The sequence below is a fragment of the Microcebus murinus genome, chromosome X (assembly GCF_040939455.1).
Source record: "Microcebus murinus isolate Inina chromosome X, M.murinus_Inina_mat1.0, whole genome shotgun sequence".
In the NCBI taxonomy this organism is placed as follows: domain Eukaryota; kingdom Metazoa; phylum Chordata; class Mammalia; order Primates; family Cheirogaleidae; genus Microcebus; species Microcebus murinus.
Genome location: NC_134136.1, coordinates 55629877 through 55655399, shown reverse-complemented (window position 1 = coordinate 55655399; position 25523 = coordinate 55629877). Strand labels below are relative to the sequence as shown.

The window sequence follows — 25523 nt, the reverse complement described above, 5'->3', positions numbered from 1 at the left end:
TCCTCAGAAGATAGAAAGGGAGATAGCATCAGTGTATGTGAAATTGCAGGAAAATGTGATTCAAAAAGATATCATGTCAGATGTTCTCTCAAATTTGATACCAGGCCAGGTAGCATGACTGTTCAGTTGCTGCCCACGAGGTTGGGGGCCATGTCATAGAGTGGGGAGTTTGGAATGGGTTTATGTAGTTGGTTGCAGTAAGAGAAGGAATGTGTACAATTGGATGTTCATGATATATAGTATCTTGTACATAATAGGCCTTTAAATGTTTTGAACGAATAAGTGACTGAATAAATGAACACAGGTGTTTATAAAAATCAGAGTGCCATCATACCTTTCTTGATAGGCTCTAAAAATGAAAAATCTAAGAATGTAGAGTATGTCATTAAAAGATATTTTCACTGAAGTCATAAGATGTGACATATTAATGCAGCCAGATTATTTGGCTCATCTATAAAATTTGGTTGAGTGACTCAGTAGTTTGAATATTCTTCTGTATGCATCCAATTAAATTCCCAGTGAAGATTTATTTTAAGAGAAAAGGCTATTCTAAATAAGCTTGAAAACAAACTACAAATCCTTGGAAATTTTGTACGATTAGTGAGTGATTCCAAAAGCAAATAACAGTTTCAGTAGAAATTACCACTTCATGGAAAACATTTGAATGACCTATTGATAATAGTTTTGTTTTTGTGCTAGGAAGCTATGTTCACTGTTTATATGCTGCTCTCTCCTGTTTCACTTTATGTGTTTGGTCCCTTCTATGTCATGTTGGAGTAAAAAGCCCAGCTTAAATCAGTATCTGTAGTATCTTTTGAAATCCTAGTCATTTTGGATAGATAATTAAAGATTTCATAATATTTCATGAAAAGAAAATTTCTTGAAACGTTGTTGTTCTTATTTTTAAGTGAAAAGTTAGTAGTAGTGAATAATTGAACATCTATATACAGATGACTCTCAATCTTAATTTAAAAAATATACGTTGACTGTACTATTTCCTATTCTTTTTTTTTTTTTTTTTTTTTTTTTTTTTTGAGACAGAGTCTCACTTTCTTGCCCAGGCTAGAGTGAGTGGCGTGGCATCAGCCTGGCTCACAGCAACCTCAATCTCCTGGGCTCAGCGATCCTACTGCCTCAGCCTCCCTAGTAGCTGGGACTACAGGCATGCGCCACCATGCCCAGCTAATTTTTTTTTTTGTATATATATTTTTAGTTAGTCAATTAATTTCTTTCTATATTTTGGTAGAGACGGGGTCTTGCTCAGGCTGGTTTTGAACTCCTGACCTCGAGCAATCCACCCGCCTCAGCCTCCCAGAGTGCTAGGATTACAGGCGTGAGCCACCGCGCCCGGCCTCCTATTCTTTATTCTATAATTCCTTGGATTTGTTTGCTTAATTGATAGTATTTTAAGTAATAACTGTTTTTCAGCTGTATTTTGGGAACGTTGCAATGAATTACAGGACATTGAAAAAATTATGGCTCAAATTGAACGTGGAGAAGCAAGAATTCAACGAAGGATCAGCATCAAGAAAGCACTGGATGCCAAAGTACTATATTTTATGTTTTCATTGATGTGGTGGTCAGCTTTGACTTCTTATTGCACATTCAATTAAAAGCACTATTTTGTTGAAATACACAGATTGCAAGATACAAGGCACCATTTCATCAGTTGCGTATTCAGTATGGAACCAGCAAAGGAAAGAACTATACTGAGGAAGAAGATAGATTCTTGATTTGTATGTTACACAAAATGGGCTTTGATAGAGAAAATGTGTATGAAGAATTAAGACAGTGTGTACGGAATGCTCCTCAGTTTAGATTTGACTGGTTTATCAAGTCTAGAACTGCCATGGTATGTATTCCTTTCTTATTTGCTCCAACTTTTTATTTCGAAAAATTTCACACACCATGTATTCTTCACCTAGATTCTCTAGTTGTTAACATTTTGTCACATTGGCTTTCTCTCTCTCATACATGTATACTCATACATACATACACAGAATCTATATATACATGTAGAATCTATATTTTGTATTCAGAAATAGGGAAACATGTCTATATTCAGAAATACATAAATCTATTTTATACACATTTATAAATATCTGTTTCTGAACCATTTGAAAATAAATTACAGACAATGTGATTGTTTACCTCTAAATGCTTCAGCATGTTATCTCCTAAGAATAAGGACATTTTCCTACATAACCACAATCCTAGCTGAAAATGTTAAATGACTCAATAATGTCATTTACTATACAGTCCATGTACAAACTTTTCTAATTGTCCCCAAAATGTCTTTTATAGCTTTTTCTAAAAATGGATGATCCAGGAAGGTTCACACATTGCATTTGGTTGCTGAGTCTCTTTAGTCTCTTTTAATCCACAACTTTTTGTTTTTCATGATCATGTTTTTTTTTTTTAAGGTGTCCAGGCTAATCATCTGGGAGAATGTCCCACACTGTGGATTTACCCCTCATTGTTTGCTCATCGTTAGGTTTAGGTTCCACATTTTTGGCAAGGGTCTTATGGAAGAGACGTGTATTTATTATTGCATCATGTCAGGAGGCACATTATATCAGGTTGTCATACTGTTGGTGATGCTAAGTTTGGTCACTTGATCAACATGGTAATCTTCAGAGCTCTCCATTCTAGAGGTATATTTTCCCCTTTTAAATTAAACAGGTGATACTTGAGACTGTGTGAATGACTTAAATATGTATTTATTTATTTATTGAGACAGAGTCTCACTTTGTTGCCCAGGCTAGAGTGAGTGCCATGGTGTCAGCCTAGCTCACAGCAACCTCAAACTCCTGGGCTCAAGCGATCCTCCTGCCTCAGCCTCCTGAGTAGCTGGGACTACAGGCATGCGCCACCATGCCCGGCTAATTTTTTCCTATATATATTAGTTGGCCAATTAATTTCTTTCTATTTATAGTAGAGACGGGGTCTCTCTCTTGCTCAGGCTGGTTTCGAACTCCTGACCTTGAGCAATCCGCCCGCCTCGGCCTCCCAGAGAGCTAGAATTACAGGCATGAGCCACCGCGCCCAGCCTTAAAGATTTATTTTTAATGAAAAGGAATTGTCACCCTAGTTTTTAAATAAGAGTATTATGAAACAGAATAATTAAGTAGAAGAGACATTTTATTTTACTTTATGCAGCTTTCTCCATTACTTTCTAACATGAATTGTTCCTGTTAAATTCTAGTGCTACTTAACAGTGGTGTTCATAATGATATTGAAATACATGCAACTCATTTTTAATGTTGGCATCATCAGTCTTCTGTTAGCCATGGTAATTAAAACAAAAATTGATTTATACAGCCTAAAAATTAAAAGCAACTAGAAACTAACAATCCAAACAATGGTTTTTGTGACTAGTCATAAAATAGGACACATTTTTCTTAGTTGCTATTTATCATAAAGATTTGTCTAAAAGTTCATTGGGGTGTGAAATAATGCTTAATATTTTGTTTGACTTATTTTATATTTCAGTTCAAGTTGAATAAAAAGAAAAATCTGAGTTGTTATCCTGAAGACATTAATTTGGCAGAGGCTTTAGAAGATCAGATATTTCATAAAATGTTAGAGTGCAAATTTAGAGTGTACATGGATTATGTCATTGGAATGTGCCCTCAAATTTATGGGTGTCATATTGCTAGGAGAGCTAGCAAATACTTTAGACCAAGCCATGATCCAAAAGAAATTAGAGCAATTGGAATGATGGATTGGTTAAATCTAGCAACATGACATTTAATAGGGATAAATGTAAAGTGCTATATTTGTACAAAGGGATATGAAGAAGTGTATATGTTAGCAAGATACAGTAGGAAGTATTTAGAAAAGAATAAAAAAGATAACAATCTGTAGCATGAAGGACTGAGGTTAGACATAGAGAAAAGTTGTTTGACAGAGTTTTTTGGATCATTGAAATGGATTATTGAAGAACAATGTAGAATATCTTTTCTATTAGCCTTTGAAAATGAGATTCTATTTTGATTGAAGACTTTGGGCATGAGTTAGCTGGCTTTTTAGGTCTCTTCTACCACAGTGCATCCTATGACTGTGTTTAGCAGAGAACTCCTTTCAAAAGCCATGCATTAAAGTTTTTAGCCATTTGGGGTTTTATGTGTGTGATGATAAAATTTAGAGCAGCACCAACAGCTTGTAAAAGGCAAATGTCTACCTACATTTGTTGGTTAATCACGTATTGGAACATACATGGCCTTTTCTGTGATAGAGCATTTTTTGGATTTTGAGTTTTATTTCAGTGATATTTTGCTAATTTTTTTAAAGGTTGGGAGCTTAAAGCTATTTCCAGTTTCTGGAATCATTAAAGCAGTAGGATGAAGGAGATTTAAAGTGCAAGAAAAATCTTATACTATTTGTAATATGAACACGACTATGGAACTATATAACCTTATTTTATTTTCCAAGAAGAAATCCAGTATATTATTAACAACCACTAGATGTCTCTGAACTCCCTTGTAAAAAATCTATTCTTCCTCCATCTTCTTTTTACAAAACATTTACCTTTGTACTCTTTCTTTACTAAGAGATTTAAATCTCTAGTGTATATTTTCCAAAAAGTAGATATTAACTATATAGGTGATCGCAAAATGAAATCTTCGTTTTGTCTGTTAAAAATGAAGATACTTCTGTCCTTAATTGCCTTCTAGAAGGTGGAATTTATGATTTCTAAAGAATCTTTAAAACCATGCAATAGCTTATTTTATATTTTTATATTTTAACTAAAAGTTTTTATAATTTTTTCTATCATATTAAATTTTTATTTACCTCCTAGCTAATGGATATGTTTGGCTTACATTTCTGGATTTAGAATATAAGTAATATATCTTAAAATATGTATACATTTAGACCTTCTTTTTAGAATATTTCATGATAACATCAATAGTTAGGGAATTTTAGAAGTGCATTATTAATATTTCTTGATGATTTCTTTCCCTCTTCATTTTAATGACTGTTCCTGTATAGTGAATGACATTCACAATCTAGGAAACGAAACCACCCCCGTTGAAAGAGGTGATTGTGATTTCTGAAATGAAAACAATTTATTTCATTGAAAAATCCCATCTTAGAAATACAGAAGATGTAATTTGATTCATTATGTGAGTGTGTCGCTGTGTTTAAATGAAAATCTTACTAATGATTAAACTTAGCTTACTAAAGAAGCTGTCTTTAAAAACAATGTTGCTTAAAGATGACTCTTTTCTTTCCCAGAGATACCAATAAATAGTGTGAAATGCTGCTTAGAAAAAAGGAGAAACCTTAGCAGTTATATTTTATTCAAAGATCTCAAAGCAAAGTATGGAATTCATGGCTTCTGACTTAACTAACAGTCATAAAGTGCTTAAAGGCACGTACCTCCACTTCTAAATATGCCTCACTTTGAAAGCCTTCAGCTAAAGGTTGAAGATTTCTTTGAAGCTCTTCTCCATTTAAAAATGCTGGCTATACAAAAGAGGAAATGAGTTTCAGTTCCATTTCTCTGTGCTAAAAGGATTGTGATTTCTTTCTCTGAGAACTTGTGTGGTCTTTAAGTAAGTAATCAGTCTCTATTGAACTACATAAACAAGTAGGAAGGATATGATCAACTTAGCTTTTTAAGCTCAGAGCATGTGAATTGCCCTACCATTTTCTTTCTAAGAAAAATATCATAGAATGGGGTCTTAGTCTTAGGGTATTCAAAAACTTAAAAGGACCTTTACCAAACGAGTGTAAGAGGAAATGATAATACTTTGTATGTATATAGTACCTTTTATATAATGCTTGCCAGTCCTATTACTAACATTAGCTTATTAATTTTCTTGCTGTTCCTTTTAGAGAATGTATCTCAAAGTACTATTTCTGTTTATTTAGTGACAGACTAAACTGGGGGATTTGAGAAGCATCTGAGAGGTCCAATATACCAAGCACATTAGTCAGTTTACTGCAAAGGACATGTGGAAAAAGTACCCAAAATTCAATTAGTGTAATTCCTTGGACCTCCTTGGGTCCTCCTAAGTACTTAAAGTAGAACATTTCTTGATAGAACCATTTATTGTATCCTCTGCAGGGTTGCTTTGACTCTTAATTTTAGTTATAAAAAAATTCTTACCTTTTAACCTCTGGGGGGACTTTTCTAGCCAGCTCAAGAAGCTGCATGTGCATTGCCTGTGGGCTGTGCACATTGAAGTTAAATCTGAGTATCAGTAATTAGTCATTACAATTACCCTGCATTTTGTGGTAGTTTAAATGAGTTTTTCTGATAGCATCTCAGAGAGACAATCCTGCAATGTTGTATACAATGTAATAAACATTTCATGTTATTACTGTTTGTTTTCATATCACAGCTTTATTATTAATGAAAGTTTTTTATTTGAAAGTAAGAAAATGTTTTCCATTAGAATTGTAGGAGAAAAATACTTTTTAGAAAATATTGCCATAGCTTTTTGTTAACTTGTTTCCCTTTTTATAAGTTTATCAGTGGGTAGTAGATGTTAATTAGGTTATTGATTCAGTACAGGATATTTTATAAATTATCTGTCCAGTGAGAAAATGATTTTCTTCATAAGTACTTTTAAAGGAAAGTCAAATTCAAAAGTTTCCAGTTTGTTCTGTGGTCACAATAACACTTCCATTTGTTGCTTATGGAGCATAGTCTAGGAAATTTGACAAAGAAAGAAATAATTATTTCTGATTTTATATATTAGTATTTAATTGTGTGATAATAGCTAATATTGATATTTTAGAGTATTACATTCTTACTGGAAGATGAGAAATATGAATTAATACATTACTGGTAAAATTAAGAAACCATAAAATGTATTGATGGATTCTTCTTGACTATAGAATTAAAATATTAAAAACCAAACGTATTCATGCTCACAGGGATTTGTTACTTCCCTATGTACTTGAAAGGCTAGAATGTCCCTTTTTAACCTTAATTTTGCAACGGTCCTATAGCAGAGGTATATACAGATCAGGTAGCACTTAACTTTGCCTTGAGGGTTAGATTAGGAGGAATAACTTCACAGAAGTCATTCTTGGAACTGAGTCTTGAAAAACTAGAAGGAATTGGCCATGAGAGTACATTCCAGGTTGTAGAAATAACATATGCAAAGGTATAAATAAGTAAAACATATTTAGAAACTGAAAGCAGGTTAATATGGAAGGTGTGAATAGGAAAGTGCTGGAAGATGAAGCTGTGGAAAGGTAGCTGGCAGCTGAAATATGAAGGGGCCCTATCTTAGACTTTGGCTGATCATTAGTTTATAGAAAGTAGGGAGTCATTGAAAGATTTTAACAGGGCAGTGACATGATCAGATTTACATTTTAAAAATACAGTTCTAATGGAAGTGGGTAAATGTCTACCTCAACTACCAACTATACCGACAATTCTCAAATTTATATCTATGTCTTTTCTCTATTCCTCACTGTTTTTTCCCCTTCCCTTTGTTAATATGCCCCAGAGTGTTTTTTTTCCCTATTGCTCTCTTAACCTTCAAGTGCAATTATTTATATTTAAAGAGTGCAGCATAGGACCTTATCTAGAGTAGACACTTAGTGAATAAATAAGCATAGAACTTTTGTACTTCAGTTTGCTTTTGTCCCATAGACTCCTATAATTAGACCAGATTTGGGTAGAATGCAAGGAAATGTGCCAGTGGGTTGGAGTTCACTTCTTTTGTTTTAATCTACCTTTTTCTAATGATAGACTTTGTTTGGCTGTCATCCCTGCATCTTTTATTTATTCATAAGTTTGAACAGCCAGTTGTAAATTTCATGTGTTCTATTAATGCAGCTATAGTGTTTGATTTAGGACCCTGAATTGTTTTAACAATCTAAAGTACAATTAATGCACTAACAGGAGTCCATTTTAGGTATTTATACTTATGTGTTATCTTATGAGGAAGTGATGTAATGTTTTCTAAATAGCAGTGCTTAAGTAGTAGCAGTTACATAAAAGCATATAACTTGTGATAACTTGTTTAGGAAATGCAGGATATATTTATTTGGATATTAACTCTCATTTAACTGCCAGTGTGCTTGGGCCCTGAGATTCCAGTGGAGACTGACATTGCTTTTTGTTCATATGATAGAGGTTCAAAAGTGACTTAGGAACCTGGAGAATACTAATAGACTGCAGAATGTATAGGTGAAGGTATCAATTAAAAAATTATTTTCTGGAAGTAAAGTATAGGAAGCATATAAAAGAGGAAAAGAGAAAAAAATGTCCATTTTGTTTTACTAAGAACCATGGAAGAAAATTCTGACTGTATAGAACTTTACCTATAAATCTAGAGGCACAAATGTGGAGTGCAAATTTTTTAGCCCTTGCTCATTCAGCAGCTTTTGACTTTCAACCATAACAGGCCAGAGACCTTCTATCATTCAGACTTAGGTAGGCTTAGTGTCTAGGATTTTAGTACATGAGAAATGTAATGTGGAGTCTCTTTAATCTCTTTCAATAAGTCACTTCAAGTCTACTGATGCTTTCTGTGCCTTTTGAATTGATGCTTTGAAGCTGAGTATTGGGGCAAAGGATATTTGAACTTGGTGCCTGGGATGATTGATATTCACCGCACACTAAGGGACAGTGCTGCTTACTGCAAACATTACATCATTTATTAAAGGTAGAGATACACGTCCTAGTATTCAAAAGTTGAAACTTGAGTGACTTTGCATTGAATAGAATCATAAGCCATTAAAAAGTTATGGAAGACCAAGGGAGCACAATTTTGTTTGAAGTAAATCTAAAGTCTATTTTTTTTTTTAATTTCAGGATATCATGAGGGTACAAATGTTTTGGCTACATGGATTGCTTTTGTACTGCTTGAGACAAAGTTATAAGTGTGCTCATCACCCAGCTAGTGTACATTGTAGCTGTTAGGTACGATTTTACCATCCCATCCTCCCCCTCCCAATTATTTGATTTCCATTGAGTTTTACTTTGTATTGTGCACATGGGTGCTGTTTGGTTAGTTCCATTTTAATAGTGAGTATATGTGGTGGTTGTTTTTCCATTCTTGGGATACTTCACTTAGGAGAATGATCTCCAGTTCCATCCAGATTGTTACAAAAGGTATTAATTCATTTTTTAATGACTGAGTAGTAATCCATGATATACATATACCACATTTTATTAATCCACTCATGAATTGGTGGGCACTTGGGTTGATTCTGCATCTTTGCGATTGTGAATTGTGCTGCAATAAATATTCAAGTGCAAGTGCCTTTTTGAACAAATGACTTTTTTTCCTTTGGGTAAATACCCAGTAGTAGGATTGCTGGATCAAATGGTAGGTCTACTTTTAATTCTTTGTGGAATCTCTATATAATTTTATATAGAAGTTGTACCAGTTTGCAGTCCCACCAACAGTGTATAAGTGTTCCTTTCTCATCAAATCCATGCCAGCATCTATTGTTTGGGTAGTTTTTGGTAAAAGCAATTCTCACTGGAGTTAGGTAATATCTCATTGTGGTTTTGATTTGGATTTCTTTGATGATTATTGATGTTGAGCATTTTTCATATGTTTATTGGCCATTTGTCGTCTTTTGAGAAGCTTCTGTTCATGTCTTTTTTTTTTTTTTTTTTTTTTTTTGAGACAGAGTCTCACTTTGTTGTCCAGGCTAGAGTGAGTGCCATGGCGTCAGCCTAGCTCACAGCAACCTCAAACTCCTGGGCTCGAGTGATCCTTCTGCCTCAGCCTCCCGAGTAGCTGGGACTACAGGCATGTGCCACTATGCCCGGCTAATTTTTTATATATATATATCAGTTGGCCAATTAATTTCTTTCTGTTTATAGTAGAGACGGGGTCTCGCTCTTGCTCAGGCTGGTTTTGAACTCCTGACCTTGAGCAATCCGCCCGCCTCGGCCTCCCAAGAGCTAGGATTACAGGCGTGAGCCACAGCGCCCGGCCTGTTCATGTCTTTTGTCTACTTTTTAATGGGGTTCTTTGATATTTTCTTGTGGATTTGCTTGAGTTCTTTGTAGATTCTGGTTATTATCTCTTTATTGGATATATAGCATGCAAATATTTTCTCTCTTTCTGTAGGTTGTCTATTTTCTCTGTTGTTTGTTTCCTTGGCTGTGCAGAAGCTTTTTAATTTAATCAGGTCCCATTACTTTATTTTTGTTATTGCTGTCATGGCCGCTGAGGTTTTCTTCATAAATTCTTTGCCTAGGCCAATATTTAGAAGAGTTTTTCCAACATTTTCTTCTAGAATTCTTATGGCTTCATGTCTTAGGTTTAAGCCTGTTATCCATCTTGAAGTAATTTTAGTGAGTGGTGAGAGAGATGGATCATGTTTCAGTCTTCTACATGTGGCTATCTAATTTTCCCAGAACCATTTATTGAATAGGAATTCTTTTCCCCAGTGTATGTTGTTGTCTGTTTTGTCAAAGATTAGATGGCAATATGTGCATGGTTTTATACCTGGGTTCTCAGTTCTGTTCCATTGGTGTATGTCCCTATTTTTGTGCTAGTACAATGCTGTTTTGGTTGCTGTAGCCTTGTAGTATAGCTTAAAGTCTGGTAAAGTGATGCCTCCAGATTTGTTCTTTTTGCTTAAGGTTGCTTTGGCTATTCGGGCTGTTTTCTGGTTCCAAACAAAGCATAGAATTATTTTTCCTAGATCTGTAAAAAATGGTGTTGATATTTTGATGGGGATTGCATTGAATCTGTAAATCACTTTGGGTAGTACGGAAATTTTAACAACGTTGATTCTGTCAATCCATGAGCGTGATATATTTTTCCATTTGTTTATATCATCTGCAGTTTCTGTCCTCAGTGATTTGTGGTTCTCTTTGTAGAGATCTTTTACCTCCTTGGTTAAATATATTGCTAGATATTATATTTTCTTTGTAGTTATTATGAAAGGTATTGAGTATTTAATTTGATCCTCGGCTTGACTGCTGTTGGTGTATAGGAATGCTACTGATTTGTGTACATTGATTTTGTAACCTGAGACTTTACTGAATTTATCAAATCCAGGACTCTTGGTGAAATCTTTGGGGTTGACCTCCTCTTTCCCCATTTGGATACCTTTAATTTCCTTCTCTTGCGTGAATCCTTTGGGTAGAACCTCCAGCACTATGTTGAATAGAAGTGGTGACAGTGGGCATCCTTGTCCAGTTCTAAGTGGAAATGCTTTCAACTTTTCCCCATTCAGTATGATGTTGGCTGTGGGTTTATTGTATATGGCTTTTATAATTTTGAGATGTATTCCATCTATACCTATTTTGTTAAGAGTTTTTTTTTTATAAAACTGCTAAATTTTGTCAAATGCTTTTTCTGCATCTACTGGGATGATCATATGATCTTGGTTTTTGCTTCTGTTTATGTGATGAATTACATTTATGGATTTACATATGTTGAACCATCCTTGCATCCTTGGGTTGGAGCCCACTTGGTCGTGATGGATTATTTTTTTGGTGTGCTGCTGAATTCCATTTGCTAGAATTTTATTGATGATTTTTGCATCTGTAGTCTATCATTTGAAACAGGGCTTGCAAACTGTGGTCCTGTTTTCACGTGGCCTGCAAGCTAATAATGATTTTTATATTTTTAAGTGGTTGAAAAAAATCAAAAGAAGATGGTATTTTATAACATGTGAAATTTATATAAAATTCATTCAGATTCTAGGGTCCATAAGATTATTGGAACATAGCCACACATTTATTTATGTATAGTCTATGGCTGTTTTCATGTTATACTGGCAAAACTGAATAGTTGTGATAGACTGTCTGCAAAGTAAAAAATATTAAGTATCAATCTCTTTATAGAATAAATGTGCCAACTCTGGTTTAAAAGAATGTGAAGAAAGGTGGAGAAAAGGAAATAATATAACCAAGGGTAGATTTAAGTGAAGGATGAGTAAAAAGAGAGAATATTTAGCCTTAAAGAGGGATGTTTGCAGGTCTGCGGTGATTACGATGGAGGCATGGGAACTGCATTGAAATATCTGAAGGATTGTCATACAGAAGAAGAAATCAGCCTATTCTTCAATGACTGCAAAAGTTATACCTAGGACCAATTGTTGGAAACTATAAGGGAACAAATTTAGCTTTGTATAAGGGAAAATTTTTAACATGTCCAAAAGTGGAATAGGCAGCCTTGGGAGGTGGTGAATCCCCCATCACTGGAGGAATTTAGACAGGCTGGACAACTAAATAGTAGGGATCGAGTAGAAGGGATTGAAGCATCAATTTGAATGATTTTTAAAGTTCCTTTCTAATCTTGAGAGTTTGTGATTTTATGAATTCCCACTGGTGAGAATCCGTATGAAGGGAAGATTTCTGAGTACAAAAATAAATCTTTGATTATATCACTCTTCCTTCTATAAAATTGCCAGTAAGATCCTTTTGTCAACTGAATTTAAGTAGAAGTTCTTTGTTCTTAGTTTCTAGGTTTTTTTGTACAGGCATATCTAGGAGATATTGTCGGTTTGGTCCAAGACCACAACAATAAAGTGAATATCTCAATAAAGCAAGTCACATGAATTTTTTGGTTTCCCAGTACATATAAAAATTATATTTGTCTGGTTGTAGTGGATCATGCCTGCAATGCTAGCACTTTGAGAGCCTGAGGTGGGAGAATTGCATGGGGCCAGGCGTTCAAGACCCGTCTGAACAACATAGACCCTGTCTTTACAAAAAATAGAAAAATTGGCCAGGTGTGTGGTGGTGTGCACCTGTAGTCCCAGCTTCTTGGGAGCCTGAGGCAGGAGGATCACTTCAGCCTGGGAGTTTGAGGTAGCAATGAGCTATGGTGATGCCATTGAACTCTAGCTGGGGCAACAGAGTGAGACTGTGTCTCAAAGAAAAAGTGATATGTACACTATGTTGTCTACTAAGTGTGCAATAGCATTATGTCTTAAAAACAACATACATACTTAATTAAAAATATTTTATTGTTAAAATTACTAATGGTCATCTGATCCTTCAAGTGAGCCATAATGTTTTTGCTCGTAGAGAATCTTACCTTGATGTTGATAGCTGTTGACTGATCAGAATGTTGGTTGCCAAAGGTTTGGGTTGCTTTGGCAGTTTCTTAAAATAACACAGCAATGAAATTTGCCACATCATTGAGTCTTCTTTTCACAAAAAAATTCTCTGTAGCATGTGATGCTGTTTTATAGCATTTTACCCACAGTAGAACTTCTTTCATGATTGAAGTCAGTCCTCTCAAACCCTACCACTGCGTTACCAGCTAAGTTTATGTAATATTCTAAATCATTTGTTATTCTTTCAACAGTGTTTTTTTAGCATCTTCACCAGGAGTAGATTCCATCTCAAGAACCCACTTTCCTTGCTCATCTATTAGAAGCAACTCCTTATCCATTGAAGTTTTATGATAATATAGCATGGTAAATTCAGTTACATCTTCAGGCTTTAACTTCTAATTCTAGTTCTTTTGCTGTGTCCACCACATCTGCAGTTACCTCCTTCAATGAAGTCCTGAACCCTGAAAGTCATCCATGAGGGGTAGAATCTACTTCTTCTGAGCTCCTGTTAATATTGGTATTTTGACCTCCTCCCATGAATCATGATTGTTCTTAATGGCATTTAAAATAATGAATCCTTTCCAGAAGGGTTTACATTGACTTTGCTCAGATCCACCAGAGGAATAACTAATTACAGAAGCTATAGCCTTATAAAATATGTTTCTTAAATAATAATACTTGAAAATCAAAATTACTCCTTGATCCATGGGCTACAGAATGGATGTACTGTTCGCAGACATGAAAACAACATTAATCTCCTTGTACATCTCCATTGGAGCTCTTCGGTGTCTAGGAACATTGTAAATGACCAGTAATATTTTGAAAGGAATCTTTTTTTCTGAGCAGTAGGTCTCAAAAGTACACCTAAAATACTCAGTAAACTATACTGTAAACAGATGTGCTGTCATTCAGGCTTTGTTGTTCTATTTATAGAGCACAGGCAGAATGGATTTAGTATACTTTTTTTTTTTTTTTTTTTTGAGACAGTGTTTAACTCTGTTGCCTGGGCTAGAGTGCCGTGGCATCAGCCTAGCTCACAGCAACCTCAAACTCCTGGGCTCAAGCCACATTTAGTATAATTCTTTACTGCCCTAGGATTTTTGGAATGATAAACAAGCATTGGCTTCAACTTAAAGTCACTAACTGTATTAGCTCCTAACAAGAGAGGCAGCCTGTCCTTTGAAGCTTTGAAGCCAGGCATTTACTTTTCCACTCTAGCTATGAAAGTCCTAGATAGCAGCATCTTCCGATAATCAGGTTATTTTGTCTACATTGAAAATCTATTGTTTAGTGTTGCCACCTTTTGTAGATTTTCTGGGTAATTTACCGCAGCTTCTATATCAGCATTTGCTGTTTTACCTTGTGCTTTTATGTTACGGAGACAGTTTCCTCAAACCTCATGAATCAACATCTGCTAGCTTCAAACTGTTCTTCTGTAACTTCCTCACCTCTCTGAGCCTTGACAGAATTGAAGAGTTAGGGTCTTGCTCTGGATTCAGCTTTGGCTTAAGGGAATGTTGTGGCTGTTTTGATCTTCTATCCAGACCACACAAATGTTCTACGTATTAGCAATAAGGTTGTTTTTTTATCGTTTATGTGTTCACTGGAGTAGTAATTTTAATTTCCTTCAAGAACTTTTCCTGTTTATTCACAGTTTGGCACAAGAGGCCTACTTTTGGCCTGTGTTGACTTTGGACATGCCTTCCTCACTAAGCTTAATCATTTCTAGCTTTTGATTTAAAGTAAGATATGTGGGACTCTTCCTTTCACTTGAACACTTAGAGGCCATTATAAGGTTTTTAATTGGCCTAATTTCAATATGGTTGTGTCTCATGGAATAGGGAGGCCTGGGGAGAAGGGAGGAGGATAAAGGAATTTCTGGTCAGTGGAGCAGTCAGAACACACAAAACATTTATTTACTAAGTTTGCCGTCTTATATGGGCATCGTTTGTGGCACCTCAAAACAATTAAAATAGTAAAATCAAAGATCACTGACCACAGATCACCATAAGAGATATAATAATAATGAAAAAGTTTGAAATGTTGTGATAATTACCAAAATGTGACACTGAGACATGAAGTGAGCACATCCTCTTGGAAAAATGGTGCCTATAGATTTGTTCAATGCAAGATTGCCACAAACCTTCAATTTGTAAAGAACACAATATCTGTGAAGCCCAATAAAGTCAAGTGCAATAAAATGAGTTATGTCTGTATTTTGATCCTAACTTAGCCTTATCTATTAATCTTAAATTGTACAACATTTTCCGAGTTGGTTTCTACCAAACTTTGTTCCAGTATATGCAAATAGATGAGATGCAGAACAAGGGTTCTGTGTTCAAATAGATTTGGGACGTACTGATAATGAATCCATCCCTTGACACTTCCACTCTAAATTAGAATGCTAAAAAGCTCTGAGAAGTCCTGCCTTGAAGAAATTTATTTAACCTTTTTAAAATCCAACGTTGCTCATATACATTTGAGCACAGAATATATTTTTGCCACAGCTATTAACACTACAGACAGTTTTCCATTTGTTATTTTCTTGTTCTCTTCTGTTGCTTTCATTGTTTTTGCATCTCCTCTCTTCCTCTTGTGTGCTACTTCCTCCAACTTCATTCCTAAATCCAGTGTAGGGATATGGTGAGAGAAAGAGATAATTAGACTACAGAATAATTGTGCAAACAGTTTGAGGCCCCGTGGATCATTCTCTATAACTCTTGCAAAATAGGAAGAATAGGGAGGTACAAGAATCTAGGAGAATATATAAAAGAAGAAATTATAGAAAAGGAAAGTCCTTTTGACATCATGAAATTTCTTAATCATTTCATAGTGACCTAGTTATTCAAAAAGTGAGTCACTGTTTTATTGGTAATCTTGCCTTTCTCATTGTAATTTTTGGTTTTAGCGAGTGTTCTGAATTATACCATCTATTTAGTTAGGCAGTCTTAAAGCATGTGAATAAAAAATGGAATTGGTATCTCCAGAGAGTATAATATGACCTATGCTAGGAAGGTAACATTCGTACTCAGTCATTCCTTGATGGCTTTCTTTAGAGAGTTAGATTATTTTTCTGTGTCTGGAGTAGTTAGTGACAAGATAAAAGGAATGAAGGTAAGAACTTATTATATAGTCTATTTATAATTTTAAGATATTCTACTTCCCTGCGTCGGAGACTGTATCAAAAGTATTAGTTTTATTCCCTGAATCAGCCACATGAACCATGAATATGTATCTAAAGACATCTGCAGTCAAGGCAGCTATTACTTATTGAGAATAATAATAGCCAGAGGGTATAGCTTAATGATTCAAGAATCAGCTTCACATAAAGACTGTATTCAGTCTCCCTAGAAACCAACGATCAAATCTCATCAGGGTCAACTTAGCCCTTTCTATAATAGATAAATTGAATAACATGCTGTTTAATTTGTATGTGTGTTATTGAATGAAGCTATGAAGAGTATTTGGTCTGCATATTAAAGATATCAAGATTGTATTGGTAAGTAGGGAAGATTCCAGTATTTTCTAAATTATTTAACCTCGAGTAATCAAGGATGCAAAAGAAAGTTGAATGTAACAGTGTTATATAAGATTATTTTTAATAGGTAAATAATTTGTTAATGAGTATTTTTTTTTATGACTAGACTCTGGTTTTCTGCCTCTTTTGGGGCTTGCTTTAGAGAGTAGAATTTTCTCTGACATTTTCTATGTCATTGTAGTATGTCATATTTTCTAGATTTTATTTGAAAAGATAAAGCTGTATTTTAAAAATACCATTCTTAAATACTTTTGCTCAAGACTTAAATGTTCATTGCAGAAAATTTGGAAAATACAGCCTAGTGTCAGGAAGAAAATAAAAGTTGCCAATGGTCCTACTGTCAGAGATAGTTGCTGTTAACCACTACCAACATTGTTGTTTATGTTATTTCAGCTATTTATGTGTATATATTTATATAATAAGATGTGCCTGTGTATTCTATTTCCAAATTACCAAAAATTTAATTAGTTCCCAGTATTTTCCTGTTAACACTGCTTTAAACATTCTTTTGTAAATCCTCATATACATCTCTTATTTCCTTTTAGTAAGTTTCTAGGAATGGAATTGTTAGGTTAAAGGGCATAAAAATTTTAAGATCCTTCATTGATATTTCTGATTTGCTTTCTACAAAGGTAGTATAGTAGTCTGCTTGTGCTGCCATAACAGAATACCACAGATTGGGTGGCTTAAGCAACAGAAATTTATTTTCTCACAGTTCGGGAGACTAGAGTCCAAGGTCAAGGTGCTAGCAGTGTTGGTTTCTGGTGTGGCCTCTCTTCCTGGCTTGCAGGTGGCTACCTTCTGCACACAGTGTCATCACATGGCCCTTTCTTTGTGCACAGAGAGAGAAAGAGAAAGATTTTTTTGATGTCTCTTCCTCTTATAAGGACACCAGTGTTGTTGGATTAGGGCTTCACCCTTATGACTTCATTTAAACTTAATTACCTCCTTAAAGGCCCCATCTCCAAATATGGTCACATTGGAGGTTGGGGCTTCAAAATATGAATATTAGGGAGGCACAGTTCAGTGCATAACAGGTAATCACATTGACACTCCATCATTGAATGAGAGTTCCCATTTCACCATCTTATTGCCAACACTGGGTATGTATACCACACGTGTGCACATGCACACGAACATGCACATGTTGCTAATTTGATGAAGATGGCATTGGTTTACATTTCTTTGATCATTAGTGCAGTGAAACTTGTTTTCTAATATTTGGATATTTTTTGTGAGTTTTCTATTTCTGTACTTTGACTTTTTTTTTTGGTTGTGGTTGTTAGTTGCCAGTAAACCTAAGCTTTTGCTGAGTATTTAGCTATTTTGTAATTTGTCTGATTTCCTTACACAGAAAAGAAATCATATTTTAAAATGTTATTTATTCTTTGATATTAAGCTATTATTTACCTTTAAAATACAGCAAAGTGTATAGAGTTAATAACATGAGTTTCCTTATCAATGAATCATATATTTAATGCTCACCATACATTCATAAAAACTGTTTATAGTTTAGATGCATTGATTTGCTAGCAGTGAAATGTAGATAGTGGCAAGGTTAATGTAAAAATCTTTTCAGGTATTGTTTACTCTGAATTAACACATACAGCAGTTTTTCCTGAGATATGTTCCCCAGAACTCTGGTCCCACAAGATGTCCAGTGAGAGAGAATAGAGTCAGTTGCTTAAATAGCTTTGAAAACTGCTGTATTCTCTATCTCCTGCCTAGTTGTTCACAGTGTACGTTAGGAACTAAAAGGTTTTGAGAAGCTCTGTAGGGAAGAAAGCTGTTTAACTTTTGTAAACTGAGTACTTCCAAAACTTATTTTGACCATAGAACATCTCATTATTTATCTTTTGTTTGTGATTTATGTTAACTTTACTGAAAGTTGTAAAGAAATGTACAGGAAGGTTCCATAAACCCTTCCCCCATTTTCCCCAGTGGTGACATCTTGCATAACTGTAGGAAAAGATCATAACCAGGAGATCGACATTAGTATGATCCACAGAACTTGTTCATATTTCATCAGTTATACATGTGCTCATTTATATGTGTGTATGTAGTACAATGCAGTTTTATCATGTGTAGATTTGTGTAATCACCACCACCATGGCAAGACTGTTGTGTTAACTCTTTATAGTCACACCCACCCTCTCCCTAGCCCCTAGCAATCATTGATTTGTTCCCCATTGCTATAACTTTCTCATTTAAGAAGGCTATATAAATGGAATAATGTGGTATGTAACCTTTTGAGATTGGCTTTTTTCACTCAGCATAGTTCCTTTGAGGTTCATTCAGGTTGTTACATGCATTAATAGTTCTTTCCTTTTTATTGCTGAGCAGTGTTTCATGATATGGATATATCACAGTTTGTTTAACCATTCACCCACCAAATGACACTTACCCCCACCCCTTATTTTTGGTGGGATTAATACCCTGTATGAATATTGTTCTGAAGAATATCAGTTTTAGAAATTCTGTACCACAGAAATAATACAGTTAAAGAATTGTCACCCTTTTAAAGATTATGACTGGGTTACAGAAATTAAAAATTTGTTTTATTATGTTGTTTAGGAATTCCAGAGACGCTGTAACACTCTGATTTCATTGATTGAGAAAGAAAATATGGAAATTGAGGAAAGAGAGAGAGCAGAAAAGAAGAAACGGGCAACTAAAACTCCAATGGTAAAATTTTCAGCATTTTCCTAACTTTTAGGTAGATCCCATTTTTTTACATAATTAAAATGCCTATATTATGTTTATTGCCATAACCGATACCTATTATAAAAGCTGGTTTTATAAAATGCTGATTTGTTTTGGACAGAAAAAGAATTATACCTCAACCACATGTTTCCTATTTGTAGAACATATGGTTAGGAACTCCTCCCTAATAACTGAGTTCAGTGTTTAAAAATTCCTCATGAATCTAAGCAGAAATATTAATGCAAGTAAAATCCTTTGAATTGAGACTGGAGCTATTAGGGGGGGTAGGAGAAGGGTAGGGGTGGGATGGGGTGGGGCCGAGGTTGAAACTGGGAGTTCTGATTTGATCAAATCAGTTTTCTGATCTTTGTGGAACCATGAGTACAAATGAGAACTTTGAACATACAACAAAACTTTACGTGGTAATAAGTTAACTGTTGAATAATAAGATAAGTTGATATTAATCTAGTCAGGTTGTTTTGTATAGCTATAATTTAAAATATTCTTTAAGAGATCATATTATTTGAGCGTGGCTAAGTAAACTGCCATATTTCATCAAATCTAGGATGCTTCCCATTGTAAGACACAGCATTATTTTATATACCACTGAGAAAAAATGCTGCCAGGTATAATTTCTCAATAATTATAAGATGCATCCTGATTGCACAGATGCTAAAATGTGAAAACAGTGTGCATCGTAGAAGATATGAAATATGGTATGTTGAAATCGATCATAAGTTTTTTAAAAATTATACACTCAAACTTTTGCCCAGAAAACTTTATTAAGTAGTTCTTTAAGATAAGAGTACATTTATAATACCATGTGTAAGTAGATACTTCATGACTATTTTTGATGGGTATTTTATGTCTTTTTGTAAAAAGAAACATCTTTGAGGGTTATTTTACATTGGGTTATATAGTTTGTTGGGCTATATAGAACATTAACTGTGAGTATAACATTTAAGTGAATATTCATGTTAAAATTTTTTTTTAATGCATTTACATCCTAGATTTAACATTGTTGGGCCATTTAAAAATGTGCATATTGGAGCAGAACATTAAATCTGTTTCCATTTTAGTCACAGAAAAGAAAAGCAGAGTCAGCTACTGAGAGCTCTGGAAAGAAGGATGTCAAGAAGGTGAAATCCTAAAGCCTAGAAATAAAGTTTTAAATGGGAAACTGCTATTTTCTTGTTCCCATCTTCAAATGCTAATTGCCAGTTCCAGTGTATTCATGGTACTCTAAGAAAAATCTCTTTGGTTTTGATTTCTTGCATATTTTATATATTTTACAATGCTTTCTACCTGAAATGTGTAGCTTTATATTTTATGCATTCTAGTATTTTTGTGTACTGTATTTTGTGCATTTCATGTCTTCATCAAAATCCTCTCAGTCCTTGTTCTTTTGAAGCTTGTGCTGAGGTTTTAGCTTTTCTATGTTTTATATGCCGCTGCTTTGAAAGAGAACCTAGATTCTATAGCTGTATTATTGTTGTTTCATACTTTAAATTTATATGGCTGTGGAAAAATGAATTAAAATGATTTGAGGAGAAAGACTTTTTCACTTCTTTGTTGCTTTCTTTTCTATTGAGTCTGGGCTTGTATGTGTTACTGCATACTGTGATTAGCATAATAATTGTTTCTTTGAGGTCATCTAAATATTTTTTTTCCTAAAGGAATAAAGGGTGAGAAAAGAAAATATTAAAAAACCCTAATATTTGATACTGTGCTTGCTGTCAGTATGCATTACATTTAAATTATTCTCTAAATATTCAAGTGGGAAAATATAATAAAGAAATGTCTATAAGAAATTTAATTATTTCCTGTTTTTTGTGCAGTAGAAAGTAGTTGTGTTTACTGAATTGTATTGCTCACTACTACGTATTTGGTTGAAAGCTAAAGCTTTGCTTGCTGACTTGTGTGTGATCTTCTGTCCCATAGAGCCAGTTCAGAGGAGTCTGGATATAACATATAGGTTTGTTAACAACTAAGTTAAGAGTATGAAATAATGCATGCAGAAGGGGGGCTGTATTTGTTAAGAATACAGTTATTCCCAGGTAACAATCTCAAAGTGTCGGAGGTTTGACACACTCAGAGTTTATTTCTCACTCACACTACATATCCTACGCAGGTCATAGGGATGTGGGAATGGGAAGGGATCTGTTCTACACAGTCATTCAAGGTTCCAGACTGATGGAGGCTCTGCTCTTTTGTAGCTGCATCATCCAGGACATGTGGCCTTTTCAGTTGGCACTTGTAGGAGAAAATGAGAGGCTGGAGAATCTCATGTAGGCTCTTTACCGCCTCAACCCAGAAGTGACATGTCACATCCACTTATATTTCATTGCCACCAACTGGTCATGTTGTCCTATGTACTTGCAAGAGGGTTGGCAAATGTAGGGGAAAAAATGGAATGTCTTACATTACTGCCTCTGCCACAGGGGCTGTCAGTTCAGGAAAGAACCCGAGTCTGTCACATGAAACTGTTAGTGTGGAATTAATCAGAGTCAAGGTCACATTATAAGAATGAAGAAAATGGGATCAGCAGCTAGTGTGAAATACACAGCAAATAAGAAAAGCTGGGAATGCAGGATAGTGATGTTAATTACCAAAACAAGGTTTGGACCACTAAAGAGTAGTCTCTTCCCTCTATCAAGATCTTTTGCATTTCTTATCAGACTCTATTTAGTGTACCACTGGCAAACCCTGGGTAGCCCCTGTGTGTAAGTTAGCATCTTTCACATCCTCAGTCTTCTCATAAGGGTTCTGCAGCATAGGAATAGATTGTCTAGAATGACAACCTACAAGTTCTTCTAAGTTTTCATTCACTGTTCAGATTTCATATTTCTAACTGCCATGCTCTTGGTTGGATTCCTTTTACTGTTTCCATGATTAGAACTTAGATTCTTATACTCTTTTGGGGGCTGGGGTGAAATTGAGGTGCTATTTAGAGACAAGGTTAGGATGATACTAGATCAAGGGACCCAGAGATACCCAAATCTGTCCTTGGCTTAACTACCTTTTCTGTAAGGCCCACAAAGGAAGCAAAGGTAAGCAAAGTATTTAATAGTACTTCACTAGCTGCTGCTTTGGCTCCAAACTCCAATCTAGAGCTCTTAAGCCCAAAATCAAATCTCAGAATTTTCTATTTCACTGTTATGAAAAGCTACAGTCCATCACCTGAGCAGGAGAAAATAATACCCAAGAGGTTTTTACTGATAACCCCAAGTTCTGGTAACCCCATAACCCCAAGTTATGATAACCCGAAGTTATGTGTATTAGAAATCAGCCCAGTGAGGGGCCTGTATTCTTACCAATCAGTTCATCCTTTCTTAGGGAGGAATGAAGATGGGGTGGGGGCAGGTACAGTTAGGATCTTTGAACTCCTTTGTGGAAATTTAACAATCTCTACTTACTGTTCTTTCTCTATTAACCCTAAAGGGTTAATAGCTGAGCTGTATATGACTTTTTACCTTAGGGGAGAAAATCTGCAGGTAAGTTCTTCCAGCCTTTCTGTGGAGTCATTTCCCTCAATATCATGGCTATTAGAAGCCTGCCTTGGAACAAAGAGATGTTAAAATTTAGCTCCCCAATGCCTTCAAAACGAATGCTTCTGATGTCATCCTTAGAAACTTGTGAAATGATTTCATTGAGGATCTAAAGAGCACACTATATTAATATTTAGTGAAGCATTTACTACCTGTTTTATTTCTCATCTTAAAGTATGTACAGCTACACAGTTGAACCTAGGCTACCAAGGAGAACCATACAATGAATGCCTGATGATAGGATAGTACAAATAATACCACGTTGGAAATACAAAATACTTATTGTAAAATTTCCACGGAGAAATTAAACTCCCATAGAAAATTTAAAAGTCCCAACAAAGAAATCCCATTTCAAAAAAGAGCCCTAGACTAATGGAATAGTATCCCTAAACTTGGCTGCCACGCTGGGGAGAGAAATCCAGATAGTTTATCGCACCATCTGCATGGAAGCCACAGGAAGCAGGAGAGAGTGCTGTATACATGAATGGAATCTTATAAAAGCACAATGACCGTGCCCACTAGCAAAAATGGTCCAATTAATTATGCTGAAATCTGACCCAACTTGATTCCTCATTTGGAAAATGTACAGGGAGGAAAGCTAGCAGAGGAACAGGGACCCTGAGTGGCTTCCTTAACTCAAGGCCTCTATTTGTAGAAGATAAGGGGTGAATAGGTTTTCCCTAAACCCTAGAGCTTACACAGAGGCCCTCATAAAGCATCTATCTTGATCTATTGAATACTCAGATCCTAATTTCCTTAGAATCAAAAGAAGGTGGTGAGCTCAGTAATCTCTCATTTTCATTGGAGCCATTTGTATCTCAGTCTTTATTGTACAGTTTCTTGTCAGATTATAAAATATTCCCAAGAAATATGTCTCCATATTTACTTCTTTGAGACTTCTGAGTTAAGAGGTTGTCGAACTAAAATCTTTTCAGCTTTCTTGGTTGCTGGGTGTTTGGTTTGAAAAGCGTCTACTCAACTGGCGAAACTATTCACTGATGACAAAATAAAATGCTGTTATTTCCAAATTATTGGCAAAGGTCCCCACTGTGGTCTGTTAGCCACCACCCCCTATGGTGCAGTAGTCAATGCAGCTAACTAAGATCCCCAGACCAGTTTCAAAGCCCATGATTAATGTTGGTGTCCACATTGCTTTTTCTCCAGGTGTTCTTACCAACTCCTGAAATCCTCAAGTTGCCATCAAATTTCAAATGTCTAAGTATTCTGCCCCATGTCTCCATTTAGTCTGCCTAAGCTACTTTCCCCAATAGAAAAGGAGTAAGATTTTTCTGTGGTTCAAATATACATAGCTAACGCTGACTGTCGCCTCCCCTATCCCTCAGTCTTATTTCTGTTTGCTCCAGCTGATTTTTAACTGCCAGTATCTGTCTGAGGGCTTTTTCAGAGGCCTGGAAGGCTTTTTCCCCACTCTGCATGATAGACTGGTAGAGCTAGGGATTAGCACCTCTGGGAGTGGCTCTCAGTCAGAAACTGATGGGAGTTGGTGTTTAAGTACCCTGGCTCTCTCTCCCCTTGAGCAAAGTAACTAAAGCATGTGATTTATCTGGTTCCCCTTAGTTTACCTGTGAGATTAAGCTCCAATCACCTACAGTAGTAACTTTCTTGATAAGGTGCTCTTCATTGACCGCTTTCTTTTCCCTATATCACTTCCCTACTCCCTTATGCGTGTTCCCTGAGGCCAATTCCTAAACAAACTACTTGCATTAGAATCTTTGTCTCAGGATCTGCTTCTAAGGGAACCCAAATTAAGATACTTGTATACCTAGCCCTTCTTAGCCCTTAGTAATTTCATAAAAAGGTGTAGGATGTCTTCGGAGAGTAATAATCTGTTCTTATAAGATCTACACCCTCTGTGAACAGTCAGTGGGTGTTCTGCACTGATACAAAGTACTAGGTTCTGATTTCTGTCCATTAACAAATGAGATTTTACCATCCATAGCTATGGTATTGGGAACTATTATGAGGCAGAGGTTACAAGGTTCCCAAGTGTTTGGTAAGGCCAACGCTTGTGCCCAGGCTGCTGTCTCTTTAAATATTTTCGATGCTGGCTGGTACCTCCTTTCTCATACCAGTGGTTCATTTAGATAACTGGACCAAGTGTTGGCCTTTCTCGCCAATGGTATATTAACCATTATAGAAACCTGGTGTTACCGGGTTTTCTCATCTATTTGCCTAGTGACTTCATCAGTGCATGTGGTTTTTGTTTTTCCATTCTTGTGATACTTCACTTAGAAGAATGGGCTCCAGTTCCATCCAGAAATACAACAGGTATTAGTTCACCATTTTTTTGTGGCTGAGTAGTACTCCATGGTATACATATACCACATTTTATTAATCCACTCATGTACTGATGGGCACTTGGGTTGTTTCCACATCTTTGCAATTCTGAATTGTGCTGCCATAAACATTTCAGTGCAGGTGTCTTTTATAAAATGTCTTTTTTTTGCTTTGGGTAAATACCCAGTAGTGGGATTGCTGGATCAAAAGGTAGGTCTACTTTTAGTTCTTTGAGGTATCTCCATACTACTTTCCATAGAGGTTGTACTAGTTTGCAGTTTCACACTTGTTTAATTTCGGATCTTCCTGTGATATGCATGTTAGAAATCACATGTATAATCTAACATAGATTAGATGTTAGATTACCAAATTATGTGGGTTGTTTTTGAGAGTCTCCATATATCTATGGGAAGTTGATAGCACTATTCATG

At 35.5% G+C, this 25523-nt stretch overlaps 1 protein-coding gene across 5 annotated transcripts in view; it reads left to right on the top strand.

Annotated features, from left to right (window-relative positions):
• SMARCA1 (SNF2 related chromatin remodeling ATPase 1) overlaps window positions 1-24189 on the top strand; it is a 77446-nt gene extending 53257 nt beyond the window's left edge. For 2 of the 5 annotated variants that reach the window (XM_075999471.1, XM_012750385.2), the window contains 4 exons: window positions 1429-1547; window positions 1640-1852; window positions 19118-19228; window positions 20326-24188. In XM_075999471.1, coding sequence (XP_075855586.1) covers window positions 1429-1547; window positions 1640-1852; window positions 19118-19228; window positions 20326-20397 — 515 coding nt within the window. In that variant the 3' untranslated portion in view covers window positions 20398-24188. Of the gene's footprint in view, window positions 1-1428; window positions 1548-1639; window positions 1853-19117; window positions 19260-20256 lie in introns of all 5 variants that reach the window. The other 3 variants (XM_012750386.2, XM_075999470.1, XM_075999469.1) reach the window with 3 other exon arrangements.
• The last annotated feature ends 1334 nt before the right edge of the window (window positions 24190-25523 follow it).